Here is a 13584-nt window from a genome sequence, read left to right as displayed (position 1 = left end):
AGGATGCTGGATTAAAAGAATTTTCCATGGTACCCAATATAAATGGGGGCACTGGAAATTCTGTTTACAAGAGCAATGTGTTAGTGGTTTAAACGGACACATGACAATTTTTCATGAAATATTTACAAATTAATTCATAAACAATGATATTTTAGGAAAGAAATAAAGAGAAGAACTCAGCAAACCATGTTTTAAACAAGGACTTTGATAAGTTATTAGTGCAAAATATGTTTGTGTTTTTTCAAACGTTGCTTGTGTCAGTCACATACATATCCTTAGTGCAAACTTCCCCAGGGGATCTCTTTGCATCATTTCATTTCTATTTTACTTGTTTTGTGGTGAAAACACCTGCAATCCTGCAAACAGATGGTAACCAAACAAAAAATAGAAAGGACTATAATTAATTTACAGGAAGGCTAAAACCATTAGCTTCTGTGCCTTATTGTTAAAAGCCACATTTTCCTTTCAGCTTTCTCCCAATGAGTTAAAAAGTCTATAAACCCCATAAATAGGAACACAAACAGAATTATTCCACCTGTTTTCACAAGTTCATGTGTTTACTGTTGATTATTGGCAATAAAAAAAATACCAGAACCGTTAACTATAGACATCTTTAGAAAGAAAAGTGTTGTTTCTTGCTATGAAATCAGGCGCATATCCGTTGTATGTCTTTGGTGCAGTTAAAAGAGGCTCTAAAATGTTAATTTACGTGGCGGGTGGGTCATTAGTCAGTGCATTACAATAGTCTGAGTTCCCCTTTCAGAGACAATGCTCTCATCTCCTGTTTGCATTATTCACAGTGGTATGGTAACTCATCTCAGGTTTGCACAACTTGGAAAAAAAATCTTATTTATAAAGGCACAAAAAAGGAAGAATTGAAACTGAAGCCATCAATACAGGCCTCCTCTCTTTCATAAGATCACTTTCAAACACATGACATCCTCAAAGAGGGATGATCATACCCACTGTGGGCATGAGGGAAAAATATCCTCCCTCTACTTTGGTGCTTTCATCTGACACAGACCATAGAAAAGACAGTTGTTGGTGTCCGGTTCCTGCTGAAAACATCCTACGACCCGTCCAAGCTTTTCATGCGACTTGTCCAACACTCCACGTTCCTCAGGTTTTCATGCAGGAGTGGCAGCAGCGGCTCTTGAACTGGGGCATTGGGCAGAGCTCCAGCTGACGGACCAACTCGCAGTACCTCGTGCTGTCACGGCACGCCTCTGCTGGAAAATACAGCATGATACAAGCACAATTCATCGTTATTCAATTCATAAAGATAGAGCAGAGAACTGACTTGATTAGGTGCACATTTAGAATAGCTTGTTTGGATAGCTTTCTTCACGATAAATGAATAAAATCATTATTTATACACTACATTTCATGTTTACACAGATTATATTTGTGCAATATCAAAATTGTTTCATGATCTGAAAGGTTTAAGCATGACAATAAGGAAAATATATAAAATCATTAAGGAATACAAAATACTTCTTTATTTATACTTTTGTTCTAATTCCAGTACTGATAAAACAGGAGCCATTCCATAAGCATGTTATTAGCCTGTATTATCCATTTCAAGAGCAGATTTTCAGGGTTTGTTCTTGAGGAGAACCTGAGCACAAACATAAGACAGGCTAAATCACAATAAGAGTGATTTATTTAAGGAACAAAGAAATTGCAAAACAACAACAGAAAAAAATGGAGCGGCAGCAATAAGTAGAGCATAAGACAGTGAAGTTTAATGTGCATAACAGCTGTCTGGGAAATGGTATTATGTGGAGCTGAGAAACGGTTACTAGTGTCACATATAGAAAAAAAAAAAAAAAAAAGAGTGGTAACAAGGGAACTAAGAAAAAAACATGTACTGTATGAGAAATAACTAAACTCAAAAGACCTTTGTATTCATGTGCATTTGAAATCATTATCCAGGAGGAACTGGGTTCAAGTTCCCATCATTTGGCCCAGACTGTCTTCCTCATTTTACTTGGAGTACAAGGGATGTTCAGAATGTCCTAGAAACTGCAAACTGTTATGAATTGGAAAGTAGAAGACCAGGGTCCCAATACAGAACAAATAAAGTGTTAACATGTACCTACAGAAAACCAAACCAAAAAGAAGCATAAGCACCAAATAGACACATTCTAGTTTGAATGCATATTCCTAGGGCTGTACAGTGGAGCAGTGGTTCCGGGTTCAATTCGTGACCCGTTATCTTTCTGCATGGAGTTTGCTGGATGTTCCCCCTGTGAATGCGAGGGTTCTCTCTGGGTACTCCAGCTTCCTCCCACAGTCTAAAACCATGACTTTTAGGTTAATTCACTTCTCCTTAGAGAATCTACATGGGTTGCCATATGTGGTCCCTATATGAATGTTGTCCCATCAGAAAATACAAAGAAGAAGGTATTTCTATTACCTATTTCTATTATATAGGCTATATGTTCTATTTATAAGGGCAGTAGTATGCCTAAGACATATGTCACCAGTGTAATGTCTGCAAAGTTGATGAAATAACTTCTACTTAAATCAATTTAGCAACTAAAAAGCTAAAAGTTGGACACAGTTTGATCTTCCAACAGGAAGAAGATGCCTTTGAAATGGATGAAAGAGGCCAACTTTGCACATCTGGAAAGTGCCTTTAAGTGTTCTGATACCCAAAAAGTTGACAATGGTTTAAAAATTGGTTGATACCAGAAAACCAACCGATTTAAGTCGATGCTAACAAAGACTAATAAATAATGACAAAAACATAACATCTAACTGAGTTATTTTTTTTTATTAATTTAATTCATATGGTAATTACAAACTCCCAAAAATGATGGTTCTAAGATCCTGTCAGAGGTTTATGTACCGGTAAACCTCTGACAGGAACTATAAATGCCAAAATATAAAAATTCAAAACCTACAAAGGTTTTAGTAGTTCCACGGATATCGATTCAGAGATATTGAGTCAGATAAGACTTCCCTTAAAATGACCAAAACAAAAAGTTGAAAAACACTCTCTTTCTTCACCATCAGAATGATGCTTTTCAAGAATTGTTTTGATATAAAATCCACTGAAATAGCTTTATAATGGAATGGCATCTATAGGCATGTAAATTATTCAAATTGAAAAGAGAATCAGATCAAATAACAAATGACTTTTGTTCGGAATTATAATAATCTTTAAGAAAATTACTTGTTAACACTTAAATTACAAAGTTTCTTCCACTTAAAAGACATGTATGCTTCTACATTAAAATCTAGGTAATTTATCCTCATACTATTAAAGGTCTGTTTGTTTTATTTAATCTCTATTAAATGTCAGAATAGTTAATGCAGCAAATACTGTAGAGCCAGGACTGGGTTTGATAAATGGATTAAGTGATATATGGAACAAACTTTCTGTAACCGGGCAGAGCAGAAGCCACAGTACACCTAGATTAGCACAACCTATCACTAATATGCAATAATTTGTTTTACTGATATCATATGAGTAAATGGACAGCACTTGTAGGAGTATACCCAAAATACAAAAGTCTAATGGGTTCATGATTCAAAGATATTTGATCTATCTTTGAATGCATTGTATGGTAAGAGCCTCAGCCCTCATTCCTGTATCCCTTTATCGGCTTGGTTTAGAAAGAAAAGATAAAGTTTGGTTCAGTCTGAATGATTATTGTTGTTCCTGTGGTTTGCTTCTGGGGTAAAGAGGTGGGATGGGGCCAATGTAAGTGTGTCTTTAAATAATACTTTATTAGTTGAATGATGATCAGATAAAGGACTCATTTCAGATGTATTGGACAACATTACCTGCTCTTGAAGGAGCTAAATTGGGGTTTAGAATTTTGTAGGAAGGAAAGGTGTCCTGATGGCGAAAGGTGAAGGTGATGGTGCCCTGCGTGAAACTGCAAAGGATATGGGTTGTGTACATTACATCAGTGATTCCTAACCGGGGCTATGCGTACCATGAGTGCATTGCAAGGGGTATATGAAAATGTTTTATTTCTTAGGTAGTAAAATAAAATAGGGCTCTGATGTGTTTTGCTCTGTGAGGAACCAATTGAAAAATGAAACAAGATTTTTTCAAACAAAAAGTAAGTTTTTCTTTGAGTTCACCTTCAGCTGTGACACATATAAAAACCAAGAAGAGGAACAGACTGGATGTAGAGAACAGTCTGGGATCAGCTGTTTTTCACACTGAGCTATCGGAGCTCATCAAAGCACCTCGGTTATTTTGATGAAAATAAAGTAAAACTAATTTGTCAGTCTGATTATATTTTTTGCTCTGGATTTTTCCCCCAAATTATGAAGCTTAAATGTGATTATAAGGGAGTTACAGCCTGATCCCAGACTGTTCTTTATTTTCTGTCTCTTCCTCTGCTTGGTTTGGATGTGTGTCAAAGGTAGAGGTGAATTCATAATAAAATAATAATAAAAACTTACCTTTTGGTTGATAAAAGCTTGTTTAATTTTTCAGTTGGGTCCTCAGTAAGCAAAACAGATATTTTATTTTACTACCTAATAAATCAGTCATGTTAGTCATGTCAGGGGTTAGCCTGGTTACATGACGGAGTCCTGGCCTGAAAAAAATCTTATATGAATTATATGCTTAAAAAAAAGATGTAAAATACTTTTTTTTTTTTTATCAGTTATTTTACGTTCTACTTTTGGACAATCATCAACACTTTTGACGGAGAGGGGTACTCATTGTAAGACAAAATTTACTAAGGGGAGCACAAGTCAAAACAGGTTGGGAAACACTGCACTTCATCACTGAAAGTGCTGAGAGCGATCAGATGCATCAATGCTTTGTGACAGTTTTACATCCCTCACTGCTATTCATTAAGGCATATTTACATTTGACCATGCCCACATTTGTTGGATATTGGCTTATTATTAAGCCATTATCCAATATTAATTACATCTAAACTGAAAAAAATATCAGTTTAGATAGTTATACTAAAATGAATATACTTTCATAAATGACATAAATTAAATACAGTAGTAGCCTAAAGTTAAGAATCTCACCTCTGCCACAAGATGGCATATTGCAGCGCTGCCAGCCAGAGGGCCGAGGGGTCCACATGCAGTGGTGTGCTCGTGTTGCCCTGCCCGTTCCACGATGTCTGCAGGTCACCTGACGCGACTGGAAACCGTGTCGGCCGCAGGTTGCTGTGCACTGCTTCCATGGCCCAACATGCCAATAAAGGGAGCAGGCATCTGTGGAGCAATTCTGAACAGAGCTGGGCCTACAGCAAGAGATAGGACAAAAAAATATATTTGTCTGATCACAGTTATATGTTTAATTGTTAATTTACATTAATTACATATCTTTAAACAATGTTGGCTTTTAATTAATATTCTGTTTACCTCCTGAGACCATGGCACATTCTGTAGGAAACTTTGGTACCATTTGTGTCTTTGCACTGAATGTGCCGATGCTGCTTTGCCAAACTGGGACCCACACACCGGCCACGACACTAAAGCGTTCAAAATTGAAAGTTTGACCAGTTTCTCGCCAAATAATGAAACAAAAACAAAAAAGTTGGGATATATAAGAACACTCACCAGCCCCCAAAAGCCCGTGACCCATCTGGCACAGGGCAAAATCTTGCATAACCTGGTAGTAGATGGTTTCTTTCCTTTCCCAAGGCAGTGCCTGCTTTGTACCTCCCTTAAATCGCCTTCGTGACCCATCATGCAGCGAACAGTTCTAGACTGGGATCCCCCTCCACAAGAGGCTGAGCATGGTAACCATGCATCCGCTTGCCATCTAACCCAGCTGGGAAGGACAATTTAGGACAAGTAAGGTGAACAGAACTGGTTTGGAATGAATAAAACTGAACTGCACTGAAATAAACCACATTGAAATAAACTAAACTGATTAGAAATTAGGTAAAATCCTTTAAATACAAGTGAATAGGTTCAATTAGATTTTATATAGGTTTATCGGAATTGTAAAGAAATGTATTAAGGTAAAGTGGATTAAATTGGATTGAACTGGAATGGAATATCCTGAGCCAATTTGAAACTACCTAATTTAGTATGGACTAAACTGATGTTATTGTACATGAACTGTTTTAAATATAGTGAAAGAAATCTAACAAAATTCTTTGTATTGTGTGAAGTTGTTTTAACCCAAACTTAACAGATTTCCTCAAAGAACATATGTGTGATATCATCGCTTCATCTTAAAATATTAAACTGAAGTAACTGCTATTAAGCCAAATTTATTTACATTCTCCAAAGACTACTAAACTTAATTGGGGACTTAAACTGACACCAACTCCAAAAACATGCAGTAACCTTCACAGACCTGAAGGGGCAGGATTGTCCTCTGCAAAGCTCAGCTGACTGGCTGCTGTTTGTCTTTTCAACACAAGCTTGGTCAGTGCTTCTACCATGGAAGCAGCTTCCTCCATTACTACCTGGATGAACAGTTAAAATAGATTAAGATTGAGTTCAGGGAACATTTTGTTTGAGTCTCAGGTTTGCTACTTTTTTTAATTGGAAGTGATCAAACTTTAAATTGTCTTCATACAAATTTTGCTTTTCAAGTGTGAAATGGGATTTTCCAAGAGCTTAAAACAAAATTCTCCTAGCATCCACTTTTCTTTTTCCCTACCCTTGTCCTTTTTTTTTTTAAAGCTCCTTAACACCCTATTACACTGTCTTTAATAGAATTTGAAGTAAATATAAGGAAAATAAGGTTGGGCCATTTTTAAGCACTTTTAAACCTCTTTATCCCTTCCATTTAGATTAGCTGGATGGGATATGTTGAGATGATCTTCTTTGATACATTGCCTGGAATCTGTAATTGCTGCCGCATGGGGAGGAAGAGTGCGGCGGAGGCAGGAAATCCTCAGTGGTAGAGCTTTGATGAGGATTCAGTAATTTTCTGACTGATCTCACTTTTCAAAAGACAAAGGGCTGTGCAGTTCAGAGGCGACCCAAATTCTGACGTGAAACCGGACATTCCCCATCACTGACTCAGCCAGATGTTAAGTGAAAGCTCAGGGATCGTGCGCGTCTGTGGTCGCTCTTGTGTCTGAGGCTCTCTCAGCTGGAAGAACACTTTCCCAGAACCTTTATGCCTGAACCACAAAAGAACAACAAGCATAACTATAAACTGGACTACATTAAACTAGATGAGGACAAACCTGACCTGACATTAAGCCAATACTGACCCTTATTTTTTGCTTTCTTGGATTCCAAAACTGTTTAAAGCAAGGTTAGAATGATTGCTTTTGATACTGTACCAGCACAAGGGTTTGATTGTGTTGGGAAGGGACCTTTCGGAGATCGTACTAGACAGAATTTAAGTGAAAAAGCAGCTGAAGTCTAAAGGAAATTTATCAGATATCTTCAGACAGGTTTCCTGTGTATTTCTAAAATTAGGACTCCACACATTTCCAGACTGATTACCTAATGTTATGGTCAGTTTCAAATCAACCTATAATGTTCAAATAAAATGTTTGCTGTAAAAGTAGAAGAGATCGGGCAAAAATTAAGAATCTGCAAAAGCAACAACAATGAATCACATACGGTCTTAAGGATAGACTGACATAATTTTCATAAAAAATACCATTCTAACCAATGTAATTCAACTGACCTGTCGCTATCTTATTAACATGTTATTTTCAAAAGAGATGAGTAATTCATTTAACCAGGTTATAAAATTATAAAAGAGAGAAACCTTTCATCAGACAGTTCAGGCCAGAACAGAAAGAAATGAAAGAATGAAAAGGGATGGATAGATGGATGGATGGCCGACTGGACGGACGGATGGATGGATGGACAGATGGTTTTGTCCAAAAAATTATTGAATCTTAAAGGAATAGTACACCCAAAACATGATTAGCCTTCATTTTCTACTCACCCCCATGCTGAACAACACTCTGGAGTACTTTTTTAATATCTCAAATGCATCTGGAGATCTGGGAGGCTTCTTTCTGTCTGCTGACATTCAAATAATGGAGGTCTATGGTGACAGAGACAGAAAGGTCCATAAAAGTCCACAAAAAACGTTTCAATATTCCTCCATACTGCTCGTCCAATGTATTCCAAGTGTCCTGAGTGGGTAGCATCCAGAATTTACTCGAAACAAAGTCATTTAGAATGTTTTTAGAGCATAAACAGTAGTGTATAGGATTTCCTGAAAGCGCGCACACACGCGCTCACGACGCTACGGAAGCCGGCAGACCAAACCAGCGCATTCAGCTCGGCAAAAAACTCATGCTCTTCCTCAACACTGAAGTCCTCAGATATTTTTCTTTCATTGTTTCTTTCTTTGCACAGGTAAACAGCACATTTCTTCTTCTACGCTTGCATTATTGGAAGAGCAGACGCTGAATGCGCACTTTCATCTGGTTTGATCTGCCGGCTTCCGTAGCGTCGTGAGCGCGCGTGTGCGCGCTTTCAGGAAATCCTATACACTACTGTTTATGCTCTAAAAACATTCTAAATGACTTCGTTTCGAGTAAATTCTGGATGCTACCCACTCAGGACACTTGGAATACATTGGACGAGCAGTATGGAGGAATATTGACACGTTTTTTGTGGACTTTTATGGACCTTTCTGTCTCGGTCACCATAGACCTCCATTATTTGAATGTCAGCAGACAGCAAGAAGCCTCCCAGATCTCCAGATGCATTTGAGATATCAAAAAAGTACTCCAGAGTGTTGTTCAGCATGGGGGTGAGTAGAAAATGAAGGCTAATCATGTTTTGGGTGTACTATTCCTTTAAGTGGCACATAAATAAAGGCTAAAATAGTCTTTCTGTACAATATCAACATTAAAGCAGTGAATATATTTTTGTAAACTGATATTTCTCATGCCTAGCAGCAACAATGAGTATACAACATTTATAAATACCAATCTTTCGTCCTACATTCTGTGATTAGAATCTCAGGGAAATATTTTTTGTTAGATGAATGTGTTGTGCATTAAATAATATAAAAAAACAGAATAAGGACTTTACTTGTAATCCGCAGCCATGATGACAGAGATGTACTTCGCTGACGATTTTTAAACGTACACGTGTACAGACCTTCGTCTTCTTTACCTGGAGACTGGATTCTCAGTGAACCAGAAGCTAAAACGTTAACTCTGAAAAGAAAAAAGATAAAATACCTGCTGTTAGATGTGCAACTTGCTTAAAATAAACCCTAAGTGTAGGATTGTTTATACGGTACCTTCCATCAAGGTGCAAAGGATTTCCATTTTTCGTCCACATAAGAGAAGTTCGAGGATCTCTGATATTTTGACACCTTAGTTCCAGAGAACTAACTGGTTTCTGCAGGAAAACTGGTGCCCCAACATTAACAATAACTTCAGAGAGATATGCTTCAGTGCCATTTTTAGGAGCTGGACTCCAAGCCCTTGAAGTGTGGATCTTGAGGTTTGGCTTTTGAAGGACCGGTTCATTTGTAAAAGATTCTGTGCCATCTGGTGTGTCAATAGTAGAGTCATTAGAGCTTCCTTGTGCCATAGCAAGTTCGAGGAGGAACTGCATGAGGAAATGTTCCCCTTGGTGTCCTCTAAAGCCTTCAGAGAGATTCTGCATGATCTCATCTAGCTTGGTGCTATCAGTAACAAGCACAGCTGGGACTGAAGTTTCTAATTTTGTCCTTTCACCCTCAAGAGTCAATTTGTTTTTTTCACTAGGGTAAGGTTTTTCAGTAAGGTATTTTTTATTGTGGTAATAACCTTTTACCTCAATCAAATGTTCCACCAGGTTGTCATATTTGTTCAGGGGTATGGGTAGCTCCTGAAGTGTTCCTGTGGTTGAGGTTGTATCTGGATGCCTGGTCTTTTGTTGCCCACTTTCAACCAGCCAGGACTCTGGAACAGCAAGTTTTTTCTTGTTGCCAAGGATGTGAAGGACAAAATTTTCTCGTGCAGAGCCTGCAGTGCATGTGTAGATCCCGGCGTCAGTTGGATGAACTTGATGAATCCTCAGGAACCCTTGGGATTTTATGGAATACCGAGGATGGTTTACTAGGGGTTTCCCTTCTTTCAACCACTGAATGTGACCCTTTCGAATGTTGAACGTTGGACAGTGAATGATTAATGTTGACCAAGGCATGAGATATGCATAACCACCAACAGCCAGCTGCACCCGTTTGGACTTCCTCCACTGAATGTAGACCTTCCTCTTGGCAAGTATAGTGCCATCATTCTCAGTGGAATCTGAGATGTAAAAAGCATCATCAGTAACTCTGTTGTGTCGTAGGTAAATCTTATTTCTACCCCAAGGCTGCTCTCTTATATTTACACAGTTCTTTAGATTTTTTTTCTAATACATCTTTCAAGTTGAACTTTCTTTGCAGTGCAAACAACATGAAAATAACAAAAAAAAAGAGGTGTTTCTTACCTTCACAGTGCTTCAGAAAGCATGAGCGGAATCTGATGGGATGGGCCGTCATTAAACAGTGTGTTGAGTTAATCATTTCATATAGCCCATTCTCTCTCTGCCTCCTGCAGACAGCTTGCAGAGTCTGAATGCCATGTCCACATGTTACTGAACACTAGATTAAAAAAATTAGTATGCATGTTAGAAGTAGTAGCTAAATTATTACTTCGACAAGTGAAATAGCAAATAAATAAATATATAAATAAATACTGGAGGTAAAGGATTAGCTACCTGAGACCATTCACCAGTAACCCATTGGGGTGGGCAATCATGCTTTCCACAGGGTCGCTCACTTAAAAGAGTCATGGATGGACAAAAGGTGTCAGGAAGTTCAAGGATACTGCCATCTGCCATTCTCTGCTTGCAAAACACCTTCCTTTTCTGAAATCCCCCACCACAAGTCTGGGAGCACTGGGGAGAAAGAACGTTAAGGTTCTAGTCTAGTTTTCAGATTTGCATTAGGTATCTGTGATAGCAAATACAAAACACAGTATTCTTTACCTGGCTCCAATCTTGTGTATCCCATGTAGGAGGGCAGTCAAATCTGTTACAGGCCTGGAAAAGACTTGGTTTGGGCTTCTGACACAATTCATCTTTCAAAACTGCAGAGTAGTTGCTTTCTGAAGAGGGCCGATGGATGCATGTTACAGTTCGTGTCATCAGACCAACACCACAAGTGGCAGAACATAAGCTCCATTCCCCCGTTTCCCACCTGTCAGGAGGATATCCATTAGAATAGGCCCTTAAAGGCTCATTATTGCAAACTTTTTGTAGAAAATTTAAAGTTTATGCCTTTTGGTTTTGTTTTTTTGCACTGGGAACATAATCTGGAGGCATCTTTCTCTGGCAAAAGAGCTTAATTTTAAGACTGTTTTTCATTGAAAAAATGATTTAATGGTGATAAATGAATGATAAATATTTCATACTAGAAAATATAACTTAGTTAAGGCTGTTTGAGGTGACCTAAAACTTAGATTAATTGCGTTTTAATGATAAGAACTGAACTTGGAACTAGTTCTTGTGGTGAACTGGCTAAATACTGTCTAGGGTTGACATTAAACTCTTGACCTAAAAGATTTTCAGACTGCACTTCCAGCAATAACCCCTGTTCCCACTGCAGACAAATGCGGCCCAAATCTGATCTTTTTCAGGGGTCAGATGATCAGGTCAGGCTGTTAAAAGGAAGTGGGAACGCTCTGATCTGCCTCATATCTGACTTTTTCTAGTCACACTCTCACATTCACAAGTGGTCCAATATCGGACTCATATCTCATTACTTGGAATTTCAATCACTCGGAAAGAACAAGATGCATTAAAATCTATTTTACATTACTTTTCATTGCCTTTTTCGCACCTTAGCGTCACCGAACAGGAAATGGTAGCAGTTAGAAAAAGGAATGTTTGCTCGAATAGTACTTCATAATAGAGACAGCAAGAGATTAGAGCTCATAAATAGAGACTTTATTCAGACCTAATTGAAAGGGTCATATGGATGAGGGACATAGTCTGTATTATTAAATTTCCTATAAACATCCTTTAAAATGCTTTTGTGCTGTGTGTGATGACACTAATGTTTTTATGCGCATGCAGGTTAGTTCGGACCACAAAAAGTTTGAAACGAAGTCAGATAGAGGCCACATTCTGATTTGTGCCTATTTGTAGGTTTAAATAAAAACTATTAATGCTACTAAAGCACTGACCTTAAATCACACCTTTATTGCATTTGTGAACGATCATTCTCTACTGCCCTGTAAAGTAACACTGAGGACTTTATGTGATAAAACATTTTAGGTGAGTGTAAAACCTGAACTTTTTTTTAAACTGTAAGAGAATCTTTTAAATAAAGGTATAGTTTAAAAACAAATAAAACATATATTATTCTATAGACTTCATATATATTCGCCTAAACCTTTTATTTTGAAAATCCCACAAAAATCATATCTATACCTTTAAAGCCAGTAGACAACAATAATGGAGTGCTTTGGACTTTATTTCACCAAGTTTAGATCAGCATTTAAAATTCTTCGCATTTTCAATTCTGAGCTTAGTAATGTAATACATAGCTGGAATTAAAATGGTTTATGATATTTTATTATGGAGGAGAAAAGAGGCTATTTCGTAGTTATTTCTGGCTTAGGGGCCACCTTTGATTGAGTCCTGCTTGCAAACCGCAGCAATTGGAGAAGTTAAACCCAGAGTAAAACATTCAACACTGAAACCTTTGTTTAGTTATTACATTACTGAAATGTATTGTTGCTGTCTGTGGGAAAGTAAACTTAATGTATTTATTTTTTACCTTAAGAAAGTTTTTACAATCTTACCAATATGCAGATCAATAAAAAAGTATGAAATATTAGTTAAGCATAGCAAAATGCTTAGAATTTCTCATTGTATTAAATTATATCTAAAAAGCTATTATGCAACAAATGATATACATGGTTTACTTTCAACTTTGTATCTTTACTCCTATCTGAGAATGTAATCCAGCAACATGGTTTTAGCTCCATCCTTCACTGCAGCAACCTTAGCTTTGGTTAGACAGATTATGTAAAATTTTAAGACGCTTTGTTTATCTAGAATCCAGGATTGAAGGGGGAACGAGATTTGTACATGGACCCGTACAAACTAAATCTAATGGCTGTTTTGCCTTGGAGAGAACACTATCCAAAGAGTGTAGCTTATTATGTGAGAGTAAGAAAGCCTAAGGGAGGGAGAAAAGGGCCAAAAGAAACAGGTCCAATGCAGCATTTGTTCTGCATGAAAACAAATCTAAAAGCTTGGAAAAACATGCAAGGTCAGTCTGAAAGCCTCTGGGTTTTTGGACAAGAGTGAAAGTGGTAGAGAATTGACAATGTGCACGGTGTTAACTTGAAATATTTGGCGTTTCACAGAATCCACTTACGTCTTAGCCAAAATTTTGATATGTTAAAATACCTTTTCCTTTGCTGCTTAATAATTTAGTCAATCTAATTTTTTTGAAGAACAAATTTCGATCACATTCAAAAAATAAGTAAAATAAAAAATATGTAATTTCAAACTAGCTCAAAAAAAAAAAATAATATTGTTAAAAACTCACTTTGTTTTTCAGTTCTTCATTGTGCATGCAATACATCGGTCAACTCTTGTTTTATTTATGGAGCTAATCAAAGAGTATTTGCTTGTTCAAGCCTTTGACAGTCCCAG

The 13584-nt window shown here is 37.3% G+C and overlaps 1 protein-coding gene across 3 annotated transcripts in view; it reads right to left on the bottom strand.

Moving 5' to 3' along the window:
• Window positions 1-236: 236 nt before the first annotated feature.
• The window catches only part of adamtsl3 (ADAMTS-like 3), a 145304-nt gene continuing 131956 nt past the window's right edge, over window positions 237-13584 (bottom strand). For 2 of the 3 annotated variants that reach the window (XM_038274388.1, XM_038274390.1), the window contains 10 exons: window positions 10903-11113; window positions 10633-10812; window positions 10363-10516; window positions 9182-10178; window positions 8968-9095; window positions 6302-6413; window positions 5554-5767; window positions 5356-5465; window positions 5014-5234; window positions 237-1229 (listed from right to left, as the gene is read on the bottom strand). In XM_038274388.1, the coding sequence (XP_038130316.1) occupies window positions 1120-1229; window positions 5014-5234; window positions 5356-5465; window positions 5554-5767; window positions 6302-6413; window positions 8968-9095; window positions 9182-10178; window positions 10363-10516; window positions 10633-10812; window positions 10903-11113 (2437 nt within the window). In that variant the 3' untranslated portion in view covers window positions 237-1119. The remainder of the gene's footprint in view (window positions 1230-5013; window positions 5235-5355; window positions 5466-5553; window positions 5768-6301; window positions 6414-8967; window positions 9096-9181; window positions 10179-10362; window positions 10517-10632; window positions 10813-10902; window positions 11114-13584) is intronic. The other variant, XM_038274389.1, reaches the window with a different exon arrangement.

This window comes from Cyprinodon tularosa, unplaced genomic scaffold (assembly GCF_016077235.1).
Source record: "Cyprinodon tularosa strain WSP-4 unplaced genomic scaffold, ASM1607723v1 ctg91, whole genome shotgun sequence".
Taxonomy (NCBI): domain Eukaryota; kingdom Metazoa; phylum Chordata; class Actinopteri; order Cyprinodontiformes; family Cyprinodontidae; genus Cyprinodon; species Cyprinodon tularosa.
The sequence above is the reverse complement of the archived record's forward strand: the minus strand, read 5'-3'. Positions and strand labels throughout refer to the sequence as shown.